At 48.5% G+C, this 19748-nt stretch overlaps 11 protein-coding genes across 11 annotated transcripts, besides 29 other annotated features; all 11 read right to left on the bottom strand.

The window, feature by feature from the left end:
- Positions 1-19748: a sequence feature (heterozygous, Esmeraldo-like haplotype).
- Positions 68-91: a microsatellite.
- Positions 211-285: a sequence feature (T-rich).
- Tc00.1047053511711.110 (hypothetical protein, conserved) lies at positions 311-1489 on the bottom strand (the record flags this gene model as incomplete). Its single annotated transcript, XM_804645.1, has 1 exon — positions 311-1489. The coding sequence occupies one exon, from the start codon at positions 1487-1489 to the stop codon at positions 311-313; it is 1179 nt and encodes a 392-aa protein (XP_809738.1).
- Positions 1288-1336: a microsatellite.
- Positions 1361-1412: a sequence feature (T-rich).
- Positions 1466-1529: a microsatellite.
- Positions 1611-1643: a microsatellite.
- Tc00.1047053511711.100 (calpain-like cysteine peptidase, putative) lies at positions 1802-2653 on the bottom strand (the record flags this gene model as incomplete). The annotated part of the gene is made up of 1 exon (XM_804644.1): positions 1802-2653. The coding sequence occupies one exon, from the start codon at positions 2651-2653 to the stop codon at positions 1802-1804; it is 852 nt and encodes a 283-aa protein (XP_809737.1).
- Positions 2673-2722: a sequence feature (GA-rich).
- Positions 2980-3027: a sequence feature (T-rich).
- Tc00.1047053511711.90 (COP-coated vesicle membrane protein p24 precursor, putative) lies at positions 3654-4316 on the bottom strand (the record flags this gene model as incomplete). Its single annotated transcript, XM_804643.1, has 1 exon — positions 3654-4316. One exon carries the CDS (start codon positions 4314-4316, stop codon positions 3654-3656), a length of 663 nt encoding a protein of 220 aa, XP_809736.1.
- Positions 4425-4476: a sequence feature (A-rich).
- Positions 4484-4514: a microsatellite.
- Positions 4945-4984: a microsatellite.
- Positions 5317-5356: a microsatellite.
- Positions 5737-5759: a microsatellite.
- Positions 6094-6148: a sequence feature (T-rich).
- Positions 6246-6270: a sequence feature (AT_rich).
- Positions 6462-6483: a microsatellite.
- Positions 6555-6608: a sequence feature (A-rich).
- Positions 6863-7486, bottom strand: Tc00.1047053511711.80 (ras-related protein rab-2a, putative; the record flags this gene model as incomplete). The annotated part of the gene is made up of 1 exon (XM_804642.1): positions 6863-7486. The coding sequence occupies one exon, from the start codon at positions 7484-7486 to the stop codon at positions 6863-6865; it is 624 nt and encodes a 207-aa protein (XP_809735.1).
- Positions 7552-7640: a sequence feature (A-rich).
- Positions 7681-7717: a microsatellite.
- Tc00.1047053511711.70 (hypothetical protein, conserved) lies at positions 7849-9561 on the bottom strand (the record flags this gene model as incomplete). The annotated part of the gene is made up of 1 exon (XM_804641.1): positions 7849-9561. The coding sequence occupies one exon, from the start codon at positions 9559-9561 to the stop codon at positions 7849-7851; it is 1713 nt and encodes a 570-aa protein (XP_809734.1).
- Positions 9646-9757: a sequence feature (CT-rich).
- Positions 9763-9793: a microsatellite.
- Positions 10410-11240, bottom strand: Tc00.1047053511711.60 (uncharacterized protein; the record flags this gene model as incomplete). Its single annotated transcript, XM_804640.1, has 1 exon — positions 10410-11240. One exon carries the CDS (start codon positions 11238-11240, stop codon positions 10410-10412), a length of 831 nt encoding a protein of 276 aa, XP_809733.1.
- Positions 11520-11607: a sequence feature (T-rich).
- On the bottom strand, positions 12443-13252 carry Tc00.1047053511711.50 (hypothetical protein, conserved; the record flags this gene model as incomplete). Its single annotated transcript, XM_804639.1, has 1 exon — positions 12443-13252. One exon carries the CDS (start codon positions 13250-13252, stop codon positions 12443-12445), a length of 810 nt encoding a protein of 269 aa, XP_809732.1.
- Positions 13457-13502: a sequence feature (T-rich).
- Tc00.1047053511711.40 (hypothetical protein, conserved) lies at positions 13700-14854 on the bottom strand (the record flags this gene model as incomplete). Its single annotated transcript, XM_804638.1, has 1 exon — positions 13700-14854. One exon carries the CDS (start codon positions 14852-14854, stop codon positions 13700-13702), a length of 1155 nt encoding a protein of 384 aa, XP_809731.1.
- Positions 14795-14838: a sequence feature (T-rich).
- Positions 15072-15097: a microsatellite.
- Tc00.1047053511711.30 (hypothetical protein, conserved) lies at positions 15118-15936 on the bottom strand (the record flags this gene model as incomplete). Its single annotated transcript, XM_804637.1, has 1 exon — positions 15118-15936. The coding sequence occupies one exon, from the start codon at positions 15934-15936 to the stop codon at positions 15118-15120; it is 819 nt and encodes a 272-aa protein (XP_809730.1).
- Positions 16091-16134: a microsatellite.
- Tc00.1047053511711.20 (hypothetical protein, conserved) lies at positions 16324-17616 on the bottom strand (the record flags this gene model as incomplete). The annotated part of the gene is made up of 1 exon (XM_804636.1): positions 16324-17616. One exon carries the CDS (start codon positions 17614-17616, stop codon positions 16324-16326), a length of 1293 nt encoding a protein of 430 aa, XP_809729.1.
- Positions 17359-17384: a sequence feature (AT_rich).
- Positions 17431-17503: a microsatellite.
- Tc00.1047053511711.10 (hypothetical protein, conserved) lies at positions 17867-19748 on the bottom strand (the record flags this gene model as incomplete). Its single annotated transcript, XM_804635.1, has 1 exon — positions 17867-19748. A coding segment is annotated over one exon (1882 nt), but the record flags the coding sequence as incomplete, so codon positions are not given.

Genomic DNA, 19748 nt, shown 5'->3' with positions numbered 1-19748 from the left:
GTGTTGACCCCAATCGCTGAAGCAATAAAAATAATACCGAGTCCATTCAAACCCCTGAACTCACCCCAAAAAAAAAAAAAAAAAAAAAAAAGGTTTGATATCATTTCAAACATCTCTCAGGGCAAATTGGCTCGCACAACTGACGCTCGTCCATTGCCATTTCAACGGACCCTCTCTTTTTTACAGCACAATTTGTCGCGTTTCTCGTTCAAAAAAAAAAAAAAAAAAAACCAAAGAATAAGAGAGATGTGCAAAAAAGGGGAAAAAAAAAAAAAAAGGAAAAAAGGGGAAAAATATTAATGGTAGGCAGCTACAAATCAATGCCAATTGATTCCAGTCCGCCCTCGTCGTCATCGTCTCCTTCCTCTCTGTCGCCGGAAGAAAAAGTACTTTCGGAAACCGAGAACCACGGCTGTGGGTCTTTTTCACCGTGCACCACTTCCTTCGCAACGATGGGTTCTTCACTTTTTCCGCCAAGCTTCTTAATCGCTTCTTCCCGCCGCCTGGATATGCTCTCCTGCCACTTCTCGTAACGCTGAATGCGGCCCAGCTCCGCAGCAATGCTCGCTTCTGTCCCAATGCACACAGCTGTGACCAACGTCTCAAATTTTGGCAGTGACGTCTTCACTGAACTCCTATTAACATCATTGCCGCCACAGAGACGTAGTTCCAACTCCGCCAGCTCACGCACCTCACGCACGACATTCATCATGGCTTCCTCCTCCTCGTCCATCAAACGCGTGCAAAAATCCCGAACAGCTGTTTTAGAAACGACTTTTAGTGCAGCAGAGTCCTGCACACTGTAGTGTTGAGCATAGGGGAAATCCGTGTTCCCAGACTGATACACGCGAATACGTCGATCGATATCCAAATGCAGGACGTAGTTCTCTTCAAGAGTAACACTGCATATTTTTTCCAAAACCTCCACCGCACGCAACTCGCTTGTCGCATACAAGTTACGCTGAAGCTTGTTCTCCTTATTTAAACGATGCGTGGCAAGGAAGCTAGCACCGCCTCTACCGTCATACTCGAGCGAAGCATTCATCCGCTGCCCCAGGTATCCAGCAAAGGCAAGGCACGCGGAGCAATCCAGGTAGGCGTAGGACGGTCCATGAATAAGAAATCGTGGATCCTTCAAAATGGCCGCGGAAACTGACATGAAGTCAGCTAGAGTAAAAAGAAAGATGACAAACGGCATAAACTTCCGATTAAGGAAGGAAAAGAGTAACAAGAAAAACCACATGGCTTCAAGCCTTTCCAAAATTCCTCCTTTTATTGTGTTTTCTTTTTTTGTTTTTGTTTTTGTTTTTTTTTTTTTTTTTTGTTTTGTTTTTGTGCTGCTCTCTGCGGACGCCCATCCAAAAAGGGGATAATAAAAGAAAAAAAATGGCAAAAAAGAAAAAGAAAAAGAAGTACGGTGTTTAAAGCAAATTTTACACAAATTCATGCCTCTCAAAGAAATAAAACATGGAGAGATACATGCAAACATGCATTTATATATATATATTTATATGCGTATACATATACATCACACCGCGGGTGCCACACGTTTCTCTCCACACATAAAACCAGCGGAAATAATGTTCCATTATTTCCTTCTTTTGCCCTCCTTTTCTTTTTTTTTTTTTTTTTTTTTTTTTTTTGAGGAGTGTCTTTTCATTCACAGCAGCCGCGCCCCCCCTCTAAGCGGCGCAGAGTCTTACATGAGGCAGTAAAGTACGCATGGCATCCCTTGAAATGAGTCTTTTTTTTTTTTTTTTCTTCTTCTTCAGCTGAAATCGTTGTCCGCCTCCGGAATTTCTCAAGCAGTGGTCGAGGCATGCTCCTGTTTTTCATCACCCTCTTCTTCACGCTCCTCACTATGAACAAAGATCCAGTAATTTTCATCCGTCAATGGGCCCTTAAGACTCCTTGTAAACTTATTGCAGCAGACCTCATACTCCGGTCCAAAGTCGTTGTAAAAGACTGCCTTTGTGCTTGCCAGTGGGACATTGGTGTGGTTGTGGCGGATCACCAAGACGGCGTCCCCCTTCACAGGCCTGTCACGCATGTCCTCACAATACTCGGGGTTCGAGAAATCCGCCACCCACATCGTCTCCGCGGAGTTGCCGTCCGGTGAAAAAAACACATCTTGATACTTTCCTGTCACCTTTGACGCGCTATGAGGCCCTTTGTGCTCTGAGGCAAGTGAAAGCGGGTTATCGCAGAGCTCTGGCACGGTCATGATAAAAAACGGCTGCCCGTAGTGCACCACGTCCTCCTCCTCGGGTGGTGGAGCAATCATATCTGTGGGGCCGGTAGGCGCCGGGGCCAATAAAAAACAATTGCGCAAAGTTGGACCGCTGGCTGGTGCTGTGGAACAGACAACACGCCACCCTGTGGGTTGTAGCGCACGATCCTCTAAGTCAAGCGAAATAAAGCCAAGTGTTTCAGCATTTTGTAGCATTACTGGAGTGTAAAAGTGCAGAAAGCCGTCGTCATGCATGGGGGACAAGTGATACGGCGTGTTGTGGTGCTTCACCTTGGCCAATATGAGCTGCGTCTCACGTGCGGCATCCACGACGCCACCATTACGACCCTCCATGAGGCGTCTGCGATCCCGCATGTACGCCTCCTCCTCAAACCAGTTTCCCAGCAGAACTCTTCTGGGCATTTTTTCTCGCTGCTTCTTTTCCCGCTCCTTTTTCCTCTCTCTCTCCCTCTCTCTCTTCTTCTTCTTCTCTTCCCCCCGTGGCCGACCGCTCCGCTCGTTTGACTGAACACGCACGTATTCCCCTCTTTTCTTGTTTGTTTCTTATGCCTTTCCCTGGCCTGCCCGCCCCTTTCCCGGTAGTTGTGCGCCTCCCTGTCGGCGTGTGCAGATAACACGATGAACGGGGGTGAATCCGTCCACAGCTCTGGTGCGTGTGTGCGCGCAGGCCGCCACCAAAAAAAGAAAGAAAAAAACAGAGAAATGGTGTTTTTATACACGACAGAAGCAAAAAAAAAAAAAAAAAATGAACATGAAAACAAACAAACAAAAAGAAACGGTGGTGAGTGTATGACGTGCATTGAAGGTTAATAATAATAAGCCGCACGCGTGTGTGCGCTCTTTTACGCCGCATCACATGCATTCAGCGCTGCAATACGATCAAAGTACTGTACCATAAAAGATGTAGTCACACGCATACGAAAAATATGGAAGAACACAAAATTCAGTGAAATACAAAAAAAAAAAAAAAAAAACAACTGCTGTCGCCCAAAGAAATCCACGTGCCCCCCGCCCCCCTCTCCACTTCTGGTCCGCCCATTCCCTGCCAAACCATCATTCTGTTTCCACCATCTTCTTCTGCTTCTTCATTCATTCAAAGGAATGTACGGAAGTAAACCGAACATGCACATATTTATATATACATGAAGAGATGAATGTTGTGTAACAAAATGTAAATAAAAAGAGAGAGGAGATAGAGGGCTTGATGTACAGCTGATGGGAAAATAACTAGTTTTTCTTTTTTTCTTCCTTGCTTTGGTCTCACCAAATTGTTTGCCCCTCCCTCCTTCTACAATTCGTTGTGCCTACAAAGGAAATTTTAAAAAGATGCACGGAATAAATTCAAAAATTCCGCCACGCATATCTTCTCATCACTCCCTCCCTCCCTTCCTTCATACCCCTTCTATACCACTCTTCGCTTATTGAAGATGCGCTTTAGGTACCACACATTGCCCGCACCCATGAACGCAATAATTAATATTTCTATCGCTGACCAGACAACAACACGCGTGTTTGCCACCTCCGTTGTCGCGCGGTGCACACGCTCACGACCCCTGAGATACCGCTGCACCTCCTGCACCTCACGCAGTCCTTGCTGAATACGCATGAGAGATCGTTCTAACGGATCCGGCCCTGTATTCGGCTTGCCATTATTCCTCTCCATCCCCGAGTCCCCAACTGTTATGGAGAACGCCACCACTTTCTGGGTGATGGTACTCATCTTGTTAGAAAAGCAAAAGCGGTGGCGACCGGGCGTGCGTGTCTTGAAGAGCACACGCCCCTCCGTCTCGCGGAGGGCATCCCAGATATGACTGTTGTCCGGCCCATAGATGACAGCGTCGATGTCAAGCACGCCGCCAAATGTCACCATGTAGTGAAGAAACACCTTCACTCCAACGCCATGGATGTCCTCCACAAAGCACTCCTCTTTGTTCGCAGGCACCATAATAGACACGGCACCATCATCTGCACGAGTCGGCGTCATCACACAGCTGAGCAGCAGAAGCAAAAAGCAAAGCCCGTGTCTGCGAAGCGTGGGAAGTGCGGGGTGCGGAATGCCTCTCATGTGTCCGACTGTTCCTTTGCGTTCCGAGAGAAATGGCCAAAACGGCTCCGTTCACTAATTGCAGCCTATTCGTTTGGTCTGTCTGTCTGCGTGTGTGTGTGTGTGTTGTTCTCTTTTTTGCTTCCTTTTCTTCTCTTTTTTTTTTTTTTTTTTCTTTTTTACCGCACTATTACTATTATTACTATTATTATTATTATTTATTGTGGACACGTGTGCTTGCGTGTGTTTTCAACGGTGCGTCAGAGGAAGAAAAAAAAAGGCAAAAAAGAAATTAGTTGCAACAAAAAAAAAAAATCCTTAAAGCATTCCACGTGCACATATGCGGGCAGACCACCAACCTGCCGTCCCCCTTTCCCCCCGCCTCTCACTCAAAAACGTGCGTTTGGAAAAAAGAAAAAAAAAAAGGGGGGGGGGCGGGGCTGTTCTCCGCGTTCCTCCGCTCTTCGCATGAATGTGCGCGGCTCTCGGTGTGGACTGCACCGCCACAATGAAACGCACAAAAGGACAAAAGCCCAAGGCCAATGCACATGCACAGAAAGTAAGAAATTCACGGACAGGGAGAAAGCAAATAGAAACAAAACAAAAAAAAAAAAAAGATCCCAACCGCTGCTGAAATACTCATATGTGGATATATATATATATATACTTATAAATACATATGTGTATATTCTTCCTGGAAACCCATTCCGTCGTGAAGATACGTGTCGCCATTACCACCATCATTTAATCTCCTTTCCCCTCTCATCTGGTTCCCCGCTTTTTCCCCTCTCCTCCCTTCGCGCCCCAAACACAGACACGCAGGGATCTGCAGATTACAATCCAAGTGCACATTTACATGCACACAACGCCTAGCCTTCTACTTTCTTAACGCCATACCACCTTCACTTCCATTACAGAGGGCTGCAGCAGAACGACAGCTGTTGTTGTCGTTGTTTCTTCTCGCGTCATTTCTCGTGGGTTCGTGGGGCGCGGGTGAGGCAGAAGCAAAAATATACTGCCGCACGCACGCACGCACACACACACACACACACACACACGCAAAAAAAAAAAAAAAGAAGCGTCACAAGTAACCGGAAGAACGTCAGCCTTCAATAAAGTGCAAACTATACCCCCGCCCCCAGACTACAGGAGAAAGAGAAAAAGAAAAGGGTACTTCGCGTGTCTCCCTCCATCCTCTCAGGAAGGCGGTGCCACGCCACGTCAAAAACAAAAACAACAAAAAGACTCGCGCCCATCCCCTTTTATTTTCCTTCACTTCTTCTGTTAATTCCCGCGGGAATCGTTGCGGCGGTGTGAATTGCAACGCCACCCACGGCCGTCCTCCTGCTGCCTCCTCCCCTCACGTCCTTCACTCCTCCCAACCCACCAACCGACGCCCCACAACTTTATTTATCCCCTTCTTTTCTTCTCTGCGCAGCCTCACACACACACACACACACACACTTTCAGTCGCATTTGCAAAAAAACCATCGTTGTTTCCATTCTTTTTTGTTTGTTTGTTTGTTTTTATTCTGCTCGTCCCCTTATATGTAATCTTTACTCCAACACCACCGCCCACTGCCCCCTTCTTGGACACACACACAGAGAAAGACGCAGTCACAAAGGGAAAAAGTGAGAATGAAGGGAACAGTGTCTCTGTGTGAGTCCAAACAAAAAGCCCCGCTTTATTCACACGTGTCTTTCCCTTTAAGTACATACATAAATACAGATGCATAACTTTATATATTTATACCACTTGGCACATGTGCATTCTGTGTGTGCAGACATCGTCCGGCGCAAGAAAAAAAAAGGAGGAAAGAAAACCAAAAGAAAACAAAACCAACAAAAAAAAACACACGCATGCCAAATGTAAACAAGCACAAATACACACATACACACGCAAAAGAAGACGATAGCAGTCAGCACCTTCTCTACATTTTCTGTATATACAAATAAATATATATATATTTATATTCATGCGCTATAATGTCGCCTTCATTGGATCCAAACACGCACAAAAGGAATGAAGTTGCTACATGAACAAATATGAAAAAGCATTTCGCCATTTTGCAAGCATAGACACAAAATGTTCGTCTCTACTAAACTGCACCTTTTTCCTTTTCTTTTTCCTTTTCTTTTTTAAAACAAAAATGTCTCGTTTAACTCTTTTTTTTTTTTTTTTTTTTTTCCTCTGCTTTGCGTTTTTCCTTCTCTTTTCCTTTCATCTGCTTTGATACTACTTGAATGTGTTCAGCCCTATTTTTTTTCTCCCCTTTAATTTTTCTTCTTGTTTTTTTTTTTTTTTTCGTTTCTCCTCCGCTCTTTCATTTGGCCGCACGCTCAACAGCCATCTTCTTACATGGGCGCATATGTACGACTGCGTATTGTTTGTCTGCCTTCCCTCTACCTCCCAGCACCCAGCTGCACCCTTCTTGCAGTCCCTCCTCCCCCACGCGTGAGCAGTGCGGAGCCGGACACAAACACTTCACGTGTGCACATGTCTCTTACGTGAGGAGGAAAAACGGCGCATTTTGAAAAATTAGTCCGTCACGGAATGAATAAAACTATCAGCAAGGGCATTGGTTGGAGCTGCCTCCTCGCGCCGCAGGACTGACGGCTGCAGCCGCAGGCAAAGGCTTACCCGACACCACGGATAGGTCCACAACACCGCTCTGCACATTCTCGTAAATCATCATGGCGGTCTTCATAAAGGCGTCATCCACATTTTGCGCCGTCTTGGCGCTTGTCTCCATAAACACCAAGTTGTTCTTCTTGGCGAAGCTCTCTCCCTCCTCCCGCGACACCTGCCGCTTGGCCTCTAAGTCACATTTGTTCCCAATTAACATGATAACAATGGCGGTATTGGCGTTCGCTTTCGCGTCCTCCAGCCACGTCTGAAGGTGTGTGAATGTCTCGCGACGTGTGACGTCGTACACAAGAAGCGCACCACAGGCACCACGGTAGTAGCTCCGAGTGATGCTGCGGAAACTCTCCTGCCCCGCCGTATCCCAAATCTGCAGCTTCACGTTTTTCTGCTGAATCGTCACCACACGAGCCCCAAACTCTACACCAATTGTCAGATCATGCAGCGGCTCAAAGCGCTTGTCTGTAAACTGCAGCAGAAGGCAGCTCTTCCCCACACCACTATCACCAATGATGATGTACTTGAATACATAGTGATGCTGAGACATGATGAAGGAGCGATATGGACCTTTTTCTCCCCTTTTACCACCCTCACTTCTTTCCTCCCTACAAGTTTTTCCCTCCTTTTTTTCTTTCCTTTTTTTTTTCGCTTTTCAGTTCTCTTATTTCCGCTTTTTGTTTGGTTTTTCTATTGATTTATTTGTCTGAGCTTTAGGTTGATATCCTCCCTTCAAAAAGGCACAAATAAATAAATAAATAAATAAATAAATAAATAAATACAAGAGGACCTGAAAAGAATAAAAGGGCCACACACAAATATATATATATATATGCACTTTACTTGTCATGTATAAACGTCGCACGTTTGTACATACAGGAAGGACCTACTCGATTTACATGAAAAAACGCCTCACATCGTCGTTACGGTGGATTCTTCGAGAAACTTTAAAAGGTTCCTGACGCTCTCTGACATGGCACCCGCAGCGTCGACGACCACGCTTTGGGCCGCCAAAGCACCAGCGTCCTCGATGGAGTTCGTCACCTTCGGCGCACCTCCGTTTTCCATCCTCAGCTCCATTGAATCATCGCCTTCTTCAGGCTTTGCGGTCGACGAGGACGCAGTAGCCTCAGTCTGGCCGGTCACGCTTGACGCCAGTCTTAAAAGACTTCGCAGCAAAGACATGAGACGAGCCTCTGCCGTTGCTTTGTCCACACCTTCAGCGGTGTGTCCTCCCTTGTATAGACTACCATGCACCGACAGACGGTTCAAGTCACTTGCAATAAGCAGCGATGACCCAAGGTGGTGTATCGATTCCTTCCGCGAAGGCGTGGGAAGACCCATGACCTCGATTAAGGTCGGTGTCCGTTCCCGCTGAGCCTGATGTCGCTGTCGCCAAATCCGCCCCGCGCATTGCTGTGCCTTCATAACATAAGGATTGCTCCAAAATCGAGCAACCTTGACTTCCATGTTGTCCAAATGACTTTCCAATTCCTCTTCAGTCGAGGAAACGGAACTTAAGGATTCAATATTCTGCAGCACTAAGGGAGTATAAACACGGACACTCGATTTTCGCTGCGCGGGAAAATTACCAACGGTACTCACACGTGGGGCAAAACTCGGAGACCCGTTTGTAAGAGATCGAATAAGCGAAGGAGATTCACGTTCACGCGTAACGGAAATGCGCCTCGATGCGGTCGGCGATGGCACGAGAAGCGGCGGCGTTGGAATATTAAGCAGCACCCCTGACCACATGCGACACTGTGCATCAAGGTTGTTTAACCGGAGTCGCATTGCCCTAAGATGCTCCTCCGAAACTTTTAGCTTTTGCTCCTGTGCCGTCAACATCTCTTTACGAACCAGGAATTGCTCTCGCATGCTACTCAGCTCTTGGAAAGTGGCATCCTGCAAGGCCTTCGCACACACCTCATGTTGCTTCAGGTGCTGCAACACTGATGTGTAGCAGCGCCATGCATGTTTTGAGTAAAGTAGAAATACATTCATCTCCTTGAATACAGACGGTGAGTTATTCCTGCTCAACAAGGCAAGATGTACTAAAATTTTGTCCGTCGCGGTAATAATTTTGGAAACACTCGTGGCAAGAGCCTCCAACGCAAAAGCAAGCGAAGTGGAGGTAAACAATTCCGGCGGAGCAGGCAACTCCATTGAGGTCTCAACCAACTGAAATGTCGGTTTGACCTGTGACTCCGCGGCACTCTGCTGTTCTATTCTCATCTCCTGTATTTTTTGTACCTTCCGGTTGATCTCATCCTGAAGGACAACTTCGGGCGAATGTGGCATTGTGACCCCGTCCAACACCATCGTCCGACCCGCGTCCAGTTTTGCGTCGGCGCCTCCTTTTGGTGGTTTCCGCAATGCGTCGTTGGCGGACGGTGCTATTTCCTCCGTCGTCCTCGTATACGACGGGTTTTCTTCGGTGTCAACGATAGCCCGCACTTGTGCCATCATTTCGTCTGTGAGTCGCGACGCCGCCTCCATCCTGCGCAGCCTGTACATAAAGGCCTCATTGAGGGCCGTCTCGTCCAGCGCACTCTGCGCATCCTCGCCCCACAGCGTGAGGTGGTGGTTGGCATGGCGGTCATGTGAAGAGAATAAATGCGCCATCCCCTCCCTCCACGCAGTCGGAAACCGACTTCCCCTGCTTCTCGCCCAACGTGGCAAGTGATTGAGTGACAACAGGGACGGGATAAAAAGAAAAAAAAAAAAAGAAGGAGGAAAACGAAACATCACAAGAAGAAACAACAACAAGGAAAAAAAAAAGACGACGGGGGAAAAGTAAAACAGTACGAAGGAAAGAAAGCACGGAAAGAGAAAAAAAAAAAAAAGGAAAAAAAAAGGGGAGGGCAAGCGATGATATCCGCAACGGCCAACGGTCCAGCACGCCATGAACACACACACACACACCATTGCTCATGATTTCTCACCTTTTTTTAAACGCTCCGCCTCCTGCATCTTCGCCTCTCTGATGTCGTCTACAATAACGCGAAGGTGACGTGACGAGTTACGATTCCACAACGTTAGTCCAATGATAATCGCCGCGCCACCCGCATATATTTTCCCAGGGGACATGCGCATACTCATCTTTTTGGTTCTACACCCCCCTCCTTTACTTCTGCAGACCCACCCCTCACCTGCTGATCAGTCAAATGTATGTTAATTAGCTTCCTAGCCAGCTCTCAGTCAAACAAAAAAAGAAACGCAAGACACATATTTACACACATATAAAAACACTTCATATGTTCTTTGAAGACAAGCAGAAGTCGCCACAGAAAAACAAGTATTGGGAAGAAGGAAATAAAATAATTCAGAGGCAAGTCAACGCAATAAAACCAATAAATAAATAATATACTTGGCCAAAGACACCCCAAAGCGATAAGGTCGATACTCCTGTACCATAACTGGTAGCATACAAAGCATTCATCAATCAGCCACTAGGAAAACGCCAAAATAACTCATAAAGTGCCATTTCTGCTGCTGTGTTTCGACAGCACCGCCTGCAGTGTGGCTGTTATGCTGGCGTTTACGTGCTCCTCCCGCGCCAGATCCATTGTCACTGCCCTCTCCGTCATCAGCAGAAGACGTTTGCGGTGAACCCGCTCCGCCCAAGCAGAGACATGATGCAATTCATCTGCAATAGACGCATGAAAGGCACGCTCGTTTTCGCAAGCTGTCGACAACTCCTGTACTTCGCGGTGCAGGCGATTTCTTTTTGCCTCCGCAAAACTACAGCGAGCAAGCAGTGAGAGAGCGCCGCCAACACAGTCGCCATCGTCCCCCCTCGACGTCGTTTTCAGCCCTGGAGTTTGTCGTTGTTGTTCCCGTCGACGTTGCCGCCATTCACTGAGACGCAGCTGACACTCCTCAACGGCGGCAAGAAGTGCGGCGTTTTCGCCTTTGGCGGCGCACAACTCTTCATCCTCGTCAGAGCCGGAAAGGCGGCATTCGCCCATCGCGGCGGCATCCGGGGATGCACGCGCCTGCTGCTGCTGCAACGTTGCGTGCGGTTGCCGAGGCTCCTCCACCTCCCGAAAAATGACCGGCGATGGGGGCGACACACCGCACGCCGCTGCCCCCCCGTTCGTCAGGCGCACATTTCCCGCGGAATATGAACCCGCTGAATGCGGCGGGTCAACACCGTAATCCGAGGCACGCGACTCCAACGCCCCCAGACGGGCGCGAAGACTGATAACCCACGCCTCCGCCTCTTGCAGCAACGACCGCTCCCGCACAAGCAACGCCTCCTGCGGCACCCCATCCGCCCCCACAACAGTTGAAAAATTCATCGCCACAGGCAACCCACAAACTACAGAAGTAATCAAAAAAGAAAAAAAAATGCACAAAGACGCTCAGAGGCAACCCACCCCCGGCCACTGCCAGCGCATAACTAAGCAGCGGGGGTGACAGATATATATATATATACCGAACAAACACCCTGCAGACCATCTCAGCGCCATCATCCTTTCGCTTCCTCACGCCAACAAAAGAAAATAAAAAACGCCCATATGCCCATGTCACTACTTCGCTCACAAATTCATTCAGCACACACATTTCCCGAAATAAAGAAACAAAAGCAACAAAACAGAATAAAGTGATAAAAAACAACACAAAAGAATACGACGCACCACACACACACACACGAAAAAAAAAAAAGAATTAATTAACGCTGAAAAGCCTTAAAGAAAGCTTGATCAAGATTCTTCATCCTCAGAAAAGGAGGAAGAGACACAACTTCCTCAAAAGTGAGGTGCATTGGGAGCTGCGTTCAAAGCATCCGCAACCCCAGCTCGGCCCACAGCCCGCAAAATGGCCAGCAGGACGGCAAGAACAGCGATCCGCGCAACCTCTTTGGGCAGCTTCACGAAGCGACGACGTTCATTTGCTAAGAAAGATGGGGTTTTAGCAATTGGACAAAACTCACCGTGGCAATGCGATCCGGTTGTTTCCTCCCCAGCACTGTCATTTCAAAAAGTCAGTTTCCACAGCGGTATCGTAAGTTTGCCTTCGAGCAATTTAGGATTTCTTGTGACGCATGAAGAAAGTCAAGTAGTGAGCAAAAATAACTGCGGCCATTAGAACGCGCCGCGGCCCACAAGGCCTGGGAAGACAAGAATTAATGCGGAGGAAAAAATCCAATGCCCCTCTGAGGCCCTGCCGTTGCTGTTGTTGAAGGTGGCCATCGCCCCTGCCAGCAGTGGGACGAGAATGTTCAAGTTCGCTGAAAACAAGAGAAAGTACGCTGCAAACCATATGATGTTAAAATGCGGCCACCACAAACTGCAGAGCGAAGAGCAGCTCATCATCTGAGCCCACATTTTACACTGTTGTAATTACTTGCTAAAAGTAAAAATAAATACATAAATAAACAGATAAACATAAGAGCGCTGCGGGAAAAAAAGACCCAGATCGAAGTGTCACAGGAGTTCCACTGGCTTCCACCCCCGTAGGCCCACTTTCTTTTCATGCGATGCCCGTGAATCCAAAGACGTCAATTAGCTCCGCTCGCGTTCTCATGCAACCGCCTGCGCAGCTCCGTAGAGCTGACACGGCCATCTCCCTCTGCACTTACGTAAGGTATTTGGATGCACTCTAGTGGTTTTAGCCCGTAGGATGCCCGCTCATCATTGATAGACGCGAGAACACCCGCAGTCTCAGGAGACACCACCAATGCCTCAATTTCCGCATCGCGATTTGTACCACCACTCGGCTCCGTGATTCCCACAACCGTCACATCAATATCCCTTCGCACAGAGTACAGAAACTCAGATACCAATTTACAGCGAGTCTCAAATGGCTCAATATATGATCCATATGTCTTTTTCTTCAGCATCGACTCCAAAGTGACGCCAATGCGCAGAGACTTTGAAGCATAAAATAACGCTGTTGTAAGCAGCAGCTTGTGACCAGCGTGGAGGCGATCGAAGGTTCCTCCAAGAGCCACGTGAGAAAACAACGGAGTAAACCCACGGTCCGCCGTCATTGACGCCGCATTAAACAGGGTTATTGAGTCGTTACTGGCACCCCCATCATTTGAGGGAGAAGATTCATCATCAGATAAGGGCAAAAGAGGAATTACATTCACAAACGTCTCCGGGTGATGTTGTAGGGCGGTTACATACAGTTCCTTCGTGTGACTCAGCAGTGTGTTGCGGTGGCCATCGTGTATTTGAAGTTGCACATGAAGTGGGTTCTTGGGGTCCCCCACAGGCTCCGTGCCACGGAGCGACAAAAGATGCGCACGCAACGCCGCATTATTGCTCTCCATTCCAACTTTTGTGGAGAGACGCAAGAGTCTCATTTCAATTATTATTTTGTTGTTGTCCGCACACGTACCTTTCGTTCCCTTATTTATATATATATACTGTGGTGGTGGTGGTGGTTGACGTGTGTTTCTCGTTTTTGTTGTTGTTTTTTCCTACCGCCTTCCCGCTGCGCCACATCCTCTCCACAGCAAGAGCGGGAATAAGAGTAATAGAAGTGTAATGAAATACACCCCGCAAGGAAAGAAAACAAAAACAAAAAAAAGGAAAAAAAAGGGGGAAAAAAAAGTCAACCTCCGTCGGGAAAAAAAAAAAAAACGTAAATTAATGATTTTGACTGCCAATTCCCAAAAAGATTTACACGGTTGTTATTATTATTATGATGAATGTTGCCGCTATACGACCGTTCCGCCTCTCTTCCCTCCTCCTCCCGCAGCAATACTACTGCAACATTGGGGAGGGTGCACATGTCACGTCGAGAGACTTCACGGTTCGCGGAGGAACTCCGAAGAACTACCACATGGAGCGGCAGAAGAGTCCGGCGGGGAGTTACTCTCGTCACACAACCAACTCGCACTGCAGCGGAAAACTCGAAAATGGTGGTTGAGTAAAGGGATGGTATGAATCGAAAAGACAGAACCCAACCCACCGTGTGTGGGGTTTGCAAAGCAGTAAAACACACGCCTCACGCGGCTGTGTACAAGCGCCATAGAACACATGACACACGGCTCGTGACTAACAAACAGATCAATCTCGTTGGCCAAATAAGGCACATTGTCCTTCGTCCATCGCTGTGCTTGCTGCACACGAGCAAGTTTTTTTAGAACTTCAGTTACAGGATGGTCCAGTACAATTTGGTTCTCAGAACTCTCCACAGCAGGCACGTACCCAAAACACGCTGCCGCGTTTGATCTTTGCATTAAATCCGCCCCATCGCTCTTGGTGAGCACACGCCAATCCTGTGAAGAGTCCACCAACAAAGCCGCTATTCCAAGTGTCCCCTTATTGTGGCCCTCCTTTGCGAGCGGCATAACAGCCTCATTAAAAACACTTTTTATTTTCTTCATTTCGTCCAGCGACAGCGGGGAGGCTGGGCGTGGCTTGGGAACAGCAAAGGGCCACAATGCGCACCACTTCTTCCACTCCACAACGGATGTGCGTGGAGCCCTGTCTGGCACCAACACCGTGATGATGGTTAGAGGGGCCGCATTTCCCGACAATTCTTCAAACTCCTTTAGTCGATCCACATCGATGGAGCAGCCAACACCAAGCAGCAATTCCAGTGAAACTTCAGCTGTCGTTGCCAATGTACCGGCTTCTTTAGCCCCGTTATCGCATCTTGAGACACAATCACTCGGGGTGCATGAATATTCATTAGAAGACAACAACGCCTCGGCCCTTGGAGCCTTGCGAATGCGCTTCAGATGACGGGCGTTTGGCTGCAAGGGAAAGAAATTGTTGGCAATCCGCAAAAACGCTCCACTTAAAGTCGGCCGTGGGATGCGGATGGCCACACCGCGCACAAGCTTGGGGGGCGCCTCTGGGGCCGCCACTTCCTCCATCCCTACCGTAGCATTTCCAAAAAGCAAAAAAAAAAAAAAAAAACAGTGACAAAAGTAAAAAAGGATGCCGCAAAACATACCACATGCTTCATGCTAACATCTTTTTACAAGGCGTCCTTTCATCAACGCCCCATTTCTTTTTCTCTCTTACCCATTTCAACACATGTACGCTGAGTACAAAAAAAAAAAAAAAAAGAGCATCTTTCAAATTTCTTTCATTTTTTCGCCTTTTAAACGCGGTCCATCAGAAAAGTGGGAAAAAAAGAAAATACAACGTTTTCTTCTTATGGCACTCAAAAAAAAAAGGAAAAAAAAAAAAAACAGCGCCGTGTGTTCCGTCTTCAGGAGCCGTGAGGGTCGCCCCGCGGCCCGCGACGCACACGAATCACCTTCAAATACTCCCCGGTGTATCGTTCTGACACAACCATGACATCCACAGGAACCCTGACATCGTCTTGTCCCGTCTCCTTGAAGACATTACGAATCTTCTCCATCAACTCGGGAACGTCATTCTGAGCAATCGCAACAATGTAGCATACGCCGCGGGCAGAGAGGAAGCGGGGAAGGCAAAGAATAAATCGATCCACCAATACCCGTCCGCGTGGGCCCCCACACCACGCTGCCGTAATGAAGTCCCCCTGTTTCCTTGCACCCTCCAACTCGTCCATGGTGGTTGGAACGTACGGTGGGTTGAAGAGAATCAAATCAAATTCCCCAGCCCCCGCTTCCTGCGGGCCCTCAGGACCTTCATGCTGGAAAGGACCAAACAAGTCCCCATGGTGGAGGTGCAGATGAGGAGCCTCATCACCCCACAAACGACGTAGTGTGTTGCTCCACGTAACACCAGTCGCTTCCAATGCCACGGGATTTATGTCAACTGCGTGAAACTCGGATTGCCACGTCCTACCGCTCACATGCCGCACCTCTTTCGTGTTATTTGTGTTCCCAGAAATGCCAGACAAGACAAGTTGCAGGTGAGTGATAACGGTCCCCGACCCACAGCCAATCTCCAAACAGCGACGCGGTTGCATGGAGCGAAGCACATCCGCGTCCCCGTCAAGCGTCTCCAGTAACAGAAACGTGTCTGCCTCCGGCTCGTAGACGCTCCTGCGAAACCGTGGATCGGTGATACAGTGAAAGTAGTCTGGAGTAATCACCATTGTAAACTACGTTACACACACGCAAGAAACGCACAAGTAAAGCAAAAATCATTTCAAATCCCATAACAAATTTAAAAAAAGGCGCTTCAAGAAGAAAAAAATTCACACGCTGCACGCATAAAGAACATGGAGCCTCAAAAAGAAAAAGAATGAATATATTTGTGTTTATGTATGCATGTATGCATGTGTGTGTGTGTGGCTCGATTCATCGTCTGTCCATAATATTCTTTTTGTTCTTATTTCTTTATATTAAACTCTCGCTGATGCACAGAAGTAAAACAATGACGTGTGCAACTCGTGTAGCATGCCAGCCAGAAAAAGAAAACCGCACATTCTCCCCCCTCTCCTCTAGGCAGCATCCAACCCTCAAGAGAATTTACAAATGCACTACAGCAGATCAGGGCCATCTCGCACAAGAGGTGGTAAACGCAGCCGCGGTAGCGCTTCTAAAAACTCCGCCTCCCGCTCCGTGTTTTTTTGCATAACGGCGGTATCGGAAAAAGCGCACGCAATATCATTCCGACTAATCCCTCTCAGCCCACTGGGGATAGAGTTGTCCACATCCTCCACCCTGTCAACACCTCGCGGGTTGCCTTTTTTTTGCTCTACCCGCACCGTGTCAAAACGCAAAAACGGAATAAGCGCCTCCATAAAGTCGTTCTCCCGACATGCCATTCCGCGGAGATCGTTTCCAACCACCAGCACAGACCCCAGCTGCCCCACGTGGCCAGCACCAGCGAATTCCCGGCATGGCAAAAGATTGGAAACAAAAAGATTACGAAGCAGTGCCCACGGACAGTGCGGCAGGTACGCAATGAGCAGGGCGTTTAAGTCGTTGGGTGTATATGCGCCGTAGCGATTTTCCTTTTCCATTATCACCCCTAACTTTTCGCAGCAGCAGGCATAAAGCTCCCCAGCCACGGGATCAAAAAAGCTCGTGAAAAGACCAGGCGATCCCCCACACGACAGGCACGTCGCCCCGGCGCCCGGAAAAGTGTCAACTTGAGCCCTCACAGCAGCAGGTGCGAGGGACTTTGACTGTTTTTTTATGACATTCTCGCACTCCTTCTTCAATGCTAACAGAAAAGCCATTTGCAGAAAGCCTGAACGTGACTCCTGCCGCGAAAACGGTCCGATGCCAAGTGCTATGAGATGGACGCGTGTTAAAACGTCCACACGCGTCTCTAAGAACCGCCGCACCGGCGACAAAATGTCACGACAAACAAAAGTCAGTCCTCGCAACGCCTCAGACGTTCGACGGAGGTCGCGCACCAGCGCCGAAATCATACGAGAAGAAACAGTTGGGGCCAGCGTGAAGATGGCATCCGTCTGTTTTCTTTTTGCGGCAGATTTTTCTCTGCGTCGTCTAGAGGGCTTCTGCTTTGCCCCCACAACACTCCACATGGTCGGCGCCGTGCAATGTATATAAAATATATATATATATATATCCCAGGCACGCAGGGGCAAAAAAAAAAGAGTGGCACTCCAAAAGTTAAAAAAAAAGAAAGAAAACAAAACAAATCCCAAAAAAAAAATAAAAAATAAAAAATAAAAAAGTAAAAAAGAACATCCACACATAAAACAGATACAACATATATGTATGTATGTATATGCTTCCAGTAAAAGAAAAAAACAATAAAATCTTACGTACACACACGCACAAATAGCCTTGTTTCGCATTGAATAGTCATCATGGAGACAGCGCCAATGAAGCACAAAATCTACGCCAAAGAAAAAACAAGGAGCAAATGCGGCAGCAGTTGCATAAAGAAGACAAGGAAAAAAAAAACGGCAGAAGTTGGCACAGTTGGGAATCAATGCCTTTGGTAGCATTCACGTCGCATACACAGAGACACGCTTCCAGCAAAGTCACCATACATTCCAAAAAGAGCGTTAAGATGACAAACCCGCAATAAAAAGGTTTAGCAGCTCAACTCTCGGAAGGAAACACACGCATTTTAAGGTGTTCCGTCGCCACAGAAAGTTGAGCGAAGGTTGGTACAAACGCACGCAAATGGGTCCCACGCTCCAACTCAAATGACAACAGACTTGATAGGTGCTCTGCATCTGCGGCAGTGGCGCTCGCCGGCACAATGGATTCGTAGCACTCTGCCCCACGATATCGGCGACCACTAATGTCCCGCACTGCTGTCTCCAGCGCCGCCACGGCCTCCATGTGCTCGCGGAAAACGCTGCCAGAAAAAAGAGTTTTTGCGCCTTGTTCTTCTTTGCGGCGGAACTCCGCCTCAGTGTGCTTCAACTGCGCACACATCGACTCGCAGCCGGTCATCAGGGAGGCAGCAACCACTGACACGAAGTCATCCCGCACTGTTGCTGGCGTGTGCGACGATACAACGGGTGGAACCGCTACTAGAGAACGTAACTTCTTGTTCTCCTTGTAGCTGCGATCGAGTTCTTCGGTGAGTCGAAGAATATGTCTCCGCATCGTCTCGCAGTTGCTACACAACGCCCCCTGCTCGCCACGCGCAACCGTTACTCCCTTTGCATCGTCCTCTACATGATCATCCGCGACGGGTCGTCTCCTTCGAAGCTTTTCTATCTCGGCCTCCAGCGCTGTATTACGCTGTCGCAACTCCTCAATCGCACCAAAAAGTGTTGAGCCACTTTCTCCTTTTTTTGCCACCCCACTGCTTCTGGATTGCCTGCTTGCGTCTGAAACCGGCGATGCCGGCACACTGTGAACACGCTTCGGGGAAGTGAGCCCGCCGACCCTTCGGGCAATCCTTTTCGCCCCTTTACCCGTCCCAATACGAATCAGGGCGTGTTCTCTAAGCCGCTGCGTTTCCTTCTTGGCCATACATTTCATTTCTTTTTGTAACTTTTGCAGCTCGGCCCGCAACCGCCGGTTAATTCCCTGCATTTCGCTGGTCTGGCTCTCCCACTCCTTTGAAGTTTGCTGCAACTTGTCCCGCTCCTGCTCGAGTCCTTTTACCTTGCGGAGAAGCCTTGGAACTAATTTCGCGTAATCTGCGTTCTCTTTCATCGTCTTTTCGCTAGATGCTGTCAAAGAAAGGATTGCGTCCTGTTTCTTTCGTAAAGCCTCTTGAGAGGTCTGTTGCAACCCTTGCAAATGTTTAATTTCTGCCTTGGCCGCCGATAACGCCTCTGAGAGTTCACGATTTGTGCGGTCCAGAGTTGTCGTCCTATTCACAAGCGCCTGTTCTCGTGACGCCCGCGGCACTGAACCCTCGCTGAGAGCACCATCCAGAGGGGTTGTTGGGGCGCGCGGCAAGTTTGACCTGACAGTATCCCGAAACGGCTGCTCCGGACGAGCGGTGCCCCAGTCCCATGTGGGCATGTTGGTGGCGGATTCTCGAGTCGGCAGCAGGTGCGCACACTGTGAGGGGTCCACAAACAACTCCCCCGCCCAAGGGTAGGCACGATGCGGTTTCCGGGGAGAAGCAGGGTCTGCAGCCTCGGGCGTCGCCTCCGATTCCTGAAGATCAGAGCGGCACAACATTGAAACGCTGGTGGTATCACCCCGTTGCGGTTTTCGCTGCTGTGGCGCGTCGCGTGTCAGAAGAGGGGCTTCCGCCGGTTTTTCTGAAGACGCACGAAACATCGCGGACATAAATCGAAGAAGACGCATCGTGCTGCGAGGCGCCTGTGAAGGATCCGGAATTCCTACAAGATGCACCAACGCTGCTGGCGGTGTCATGTCTCGTAGAATGCTAGAAAGCAAACCCCTTGGTGGATACGTCTTGGCACCACACGCCCCACCGCTGCGAAGAAACAACGTCAGTTGATCCAAAGTTTTTCGCCCGCAGCCCACCTCCGCAAGCACAACAGTG

This window comes from Trypanosoma cruzi, genomic scaffold, assembly GCF_000209065.1.
Source record: "Trypanosoma cruzi strain CL Brener 1047053517159 genomic scaffold, whole genome shotgun sequence".
NCBI lineage: Eukaryota > Euglenozoa > Kinetoplastea > Trypanosomatida > Trypanosomatidae > Trypanosoma > Trypanosoma cruzi.
Note: the sequence above shows the minus strand (reverse complement) of the source record. Positions and strands in the feature narration are given on the sequence as shown.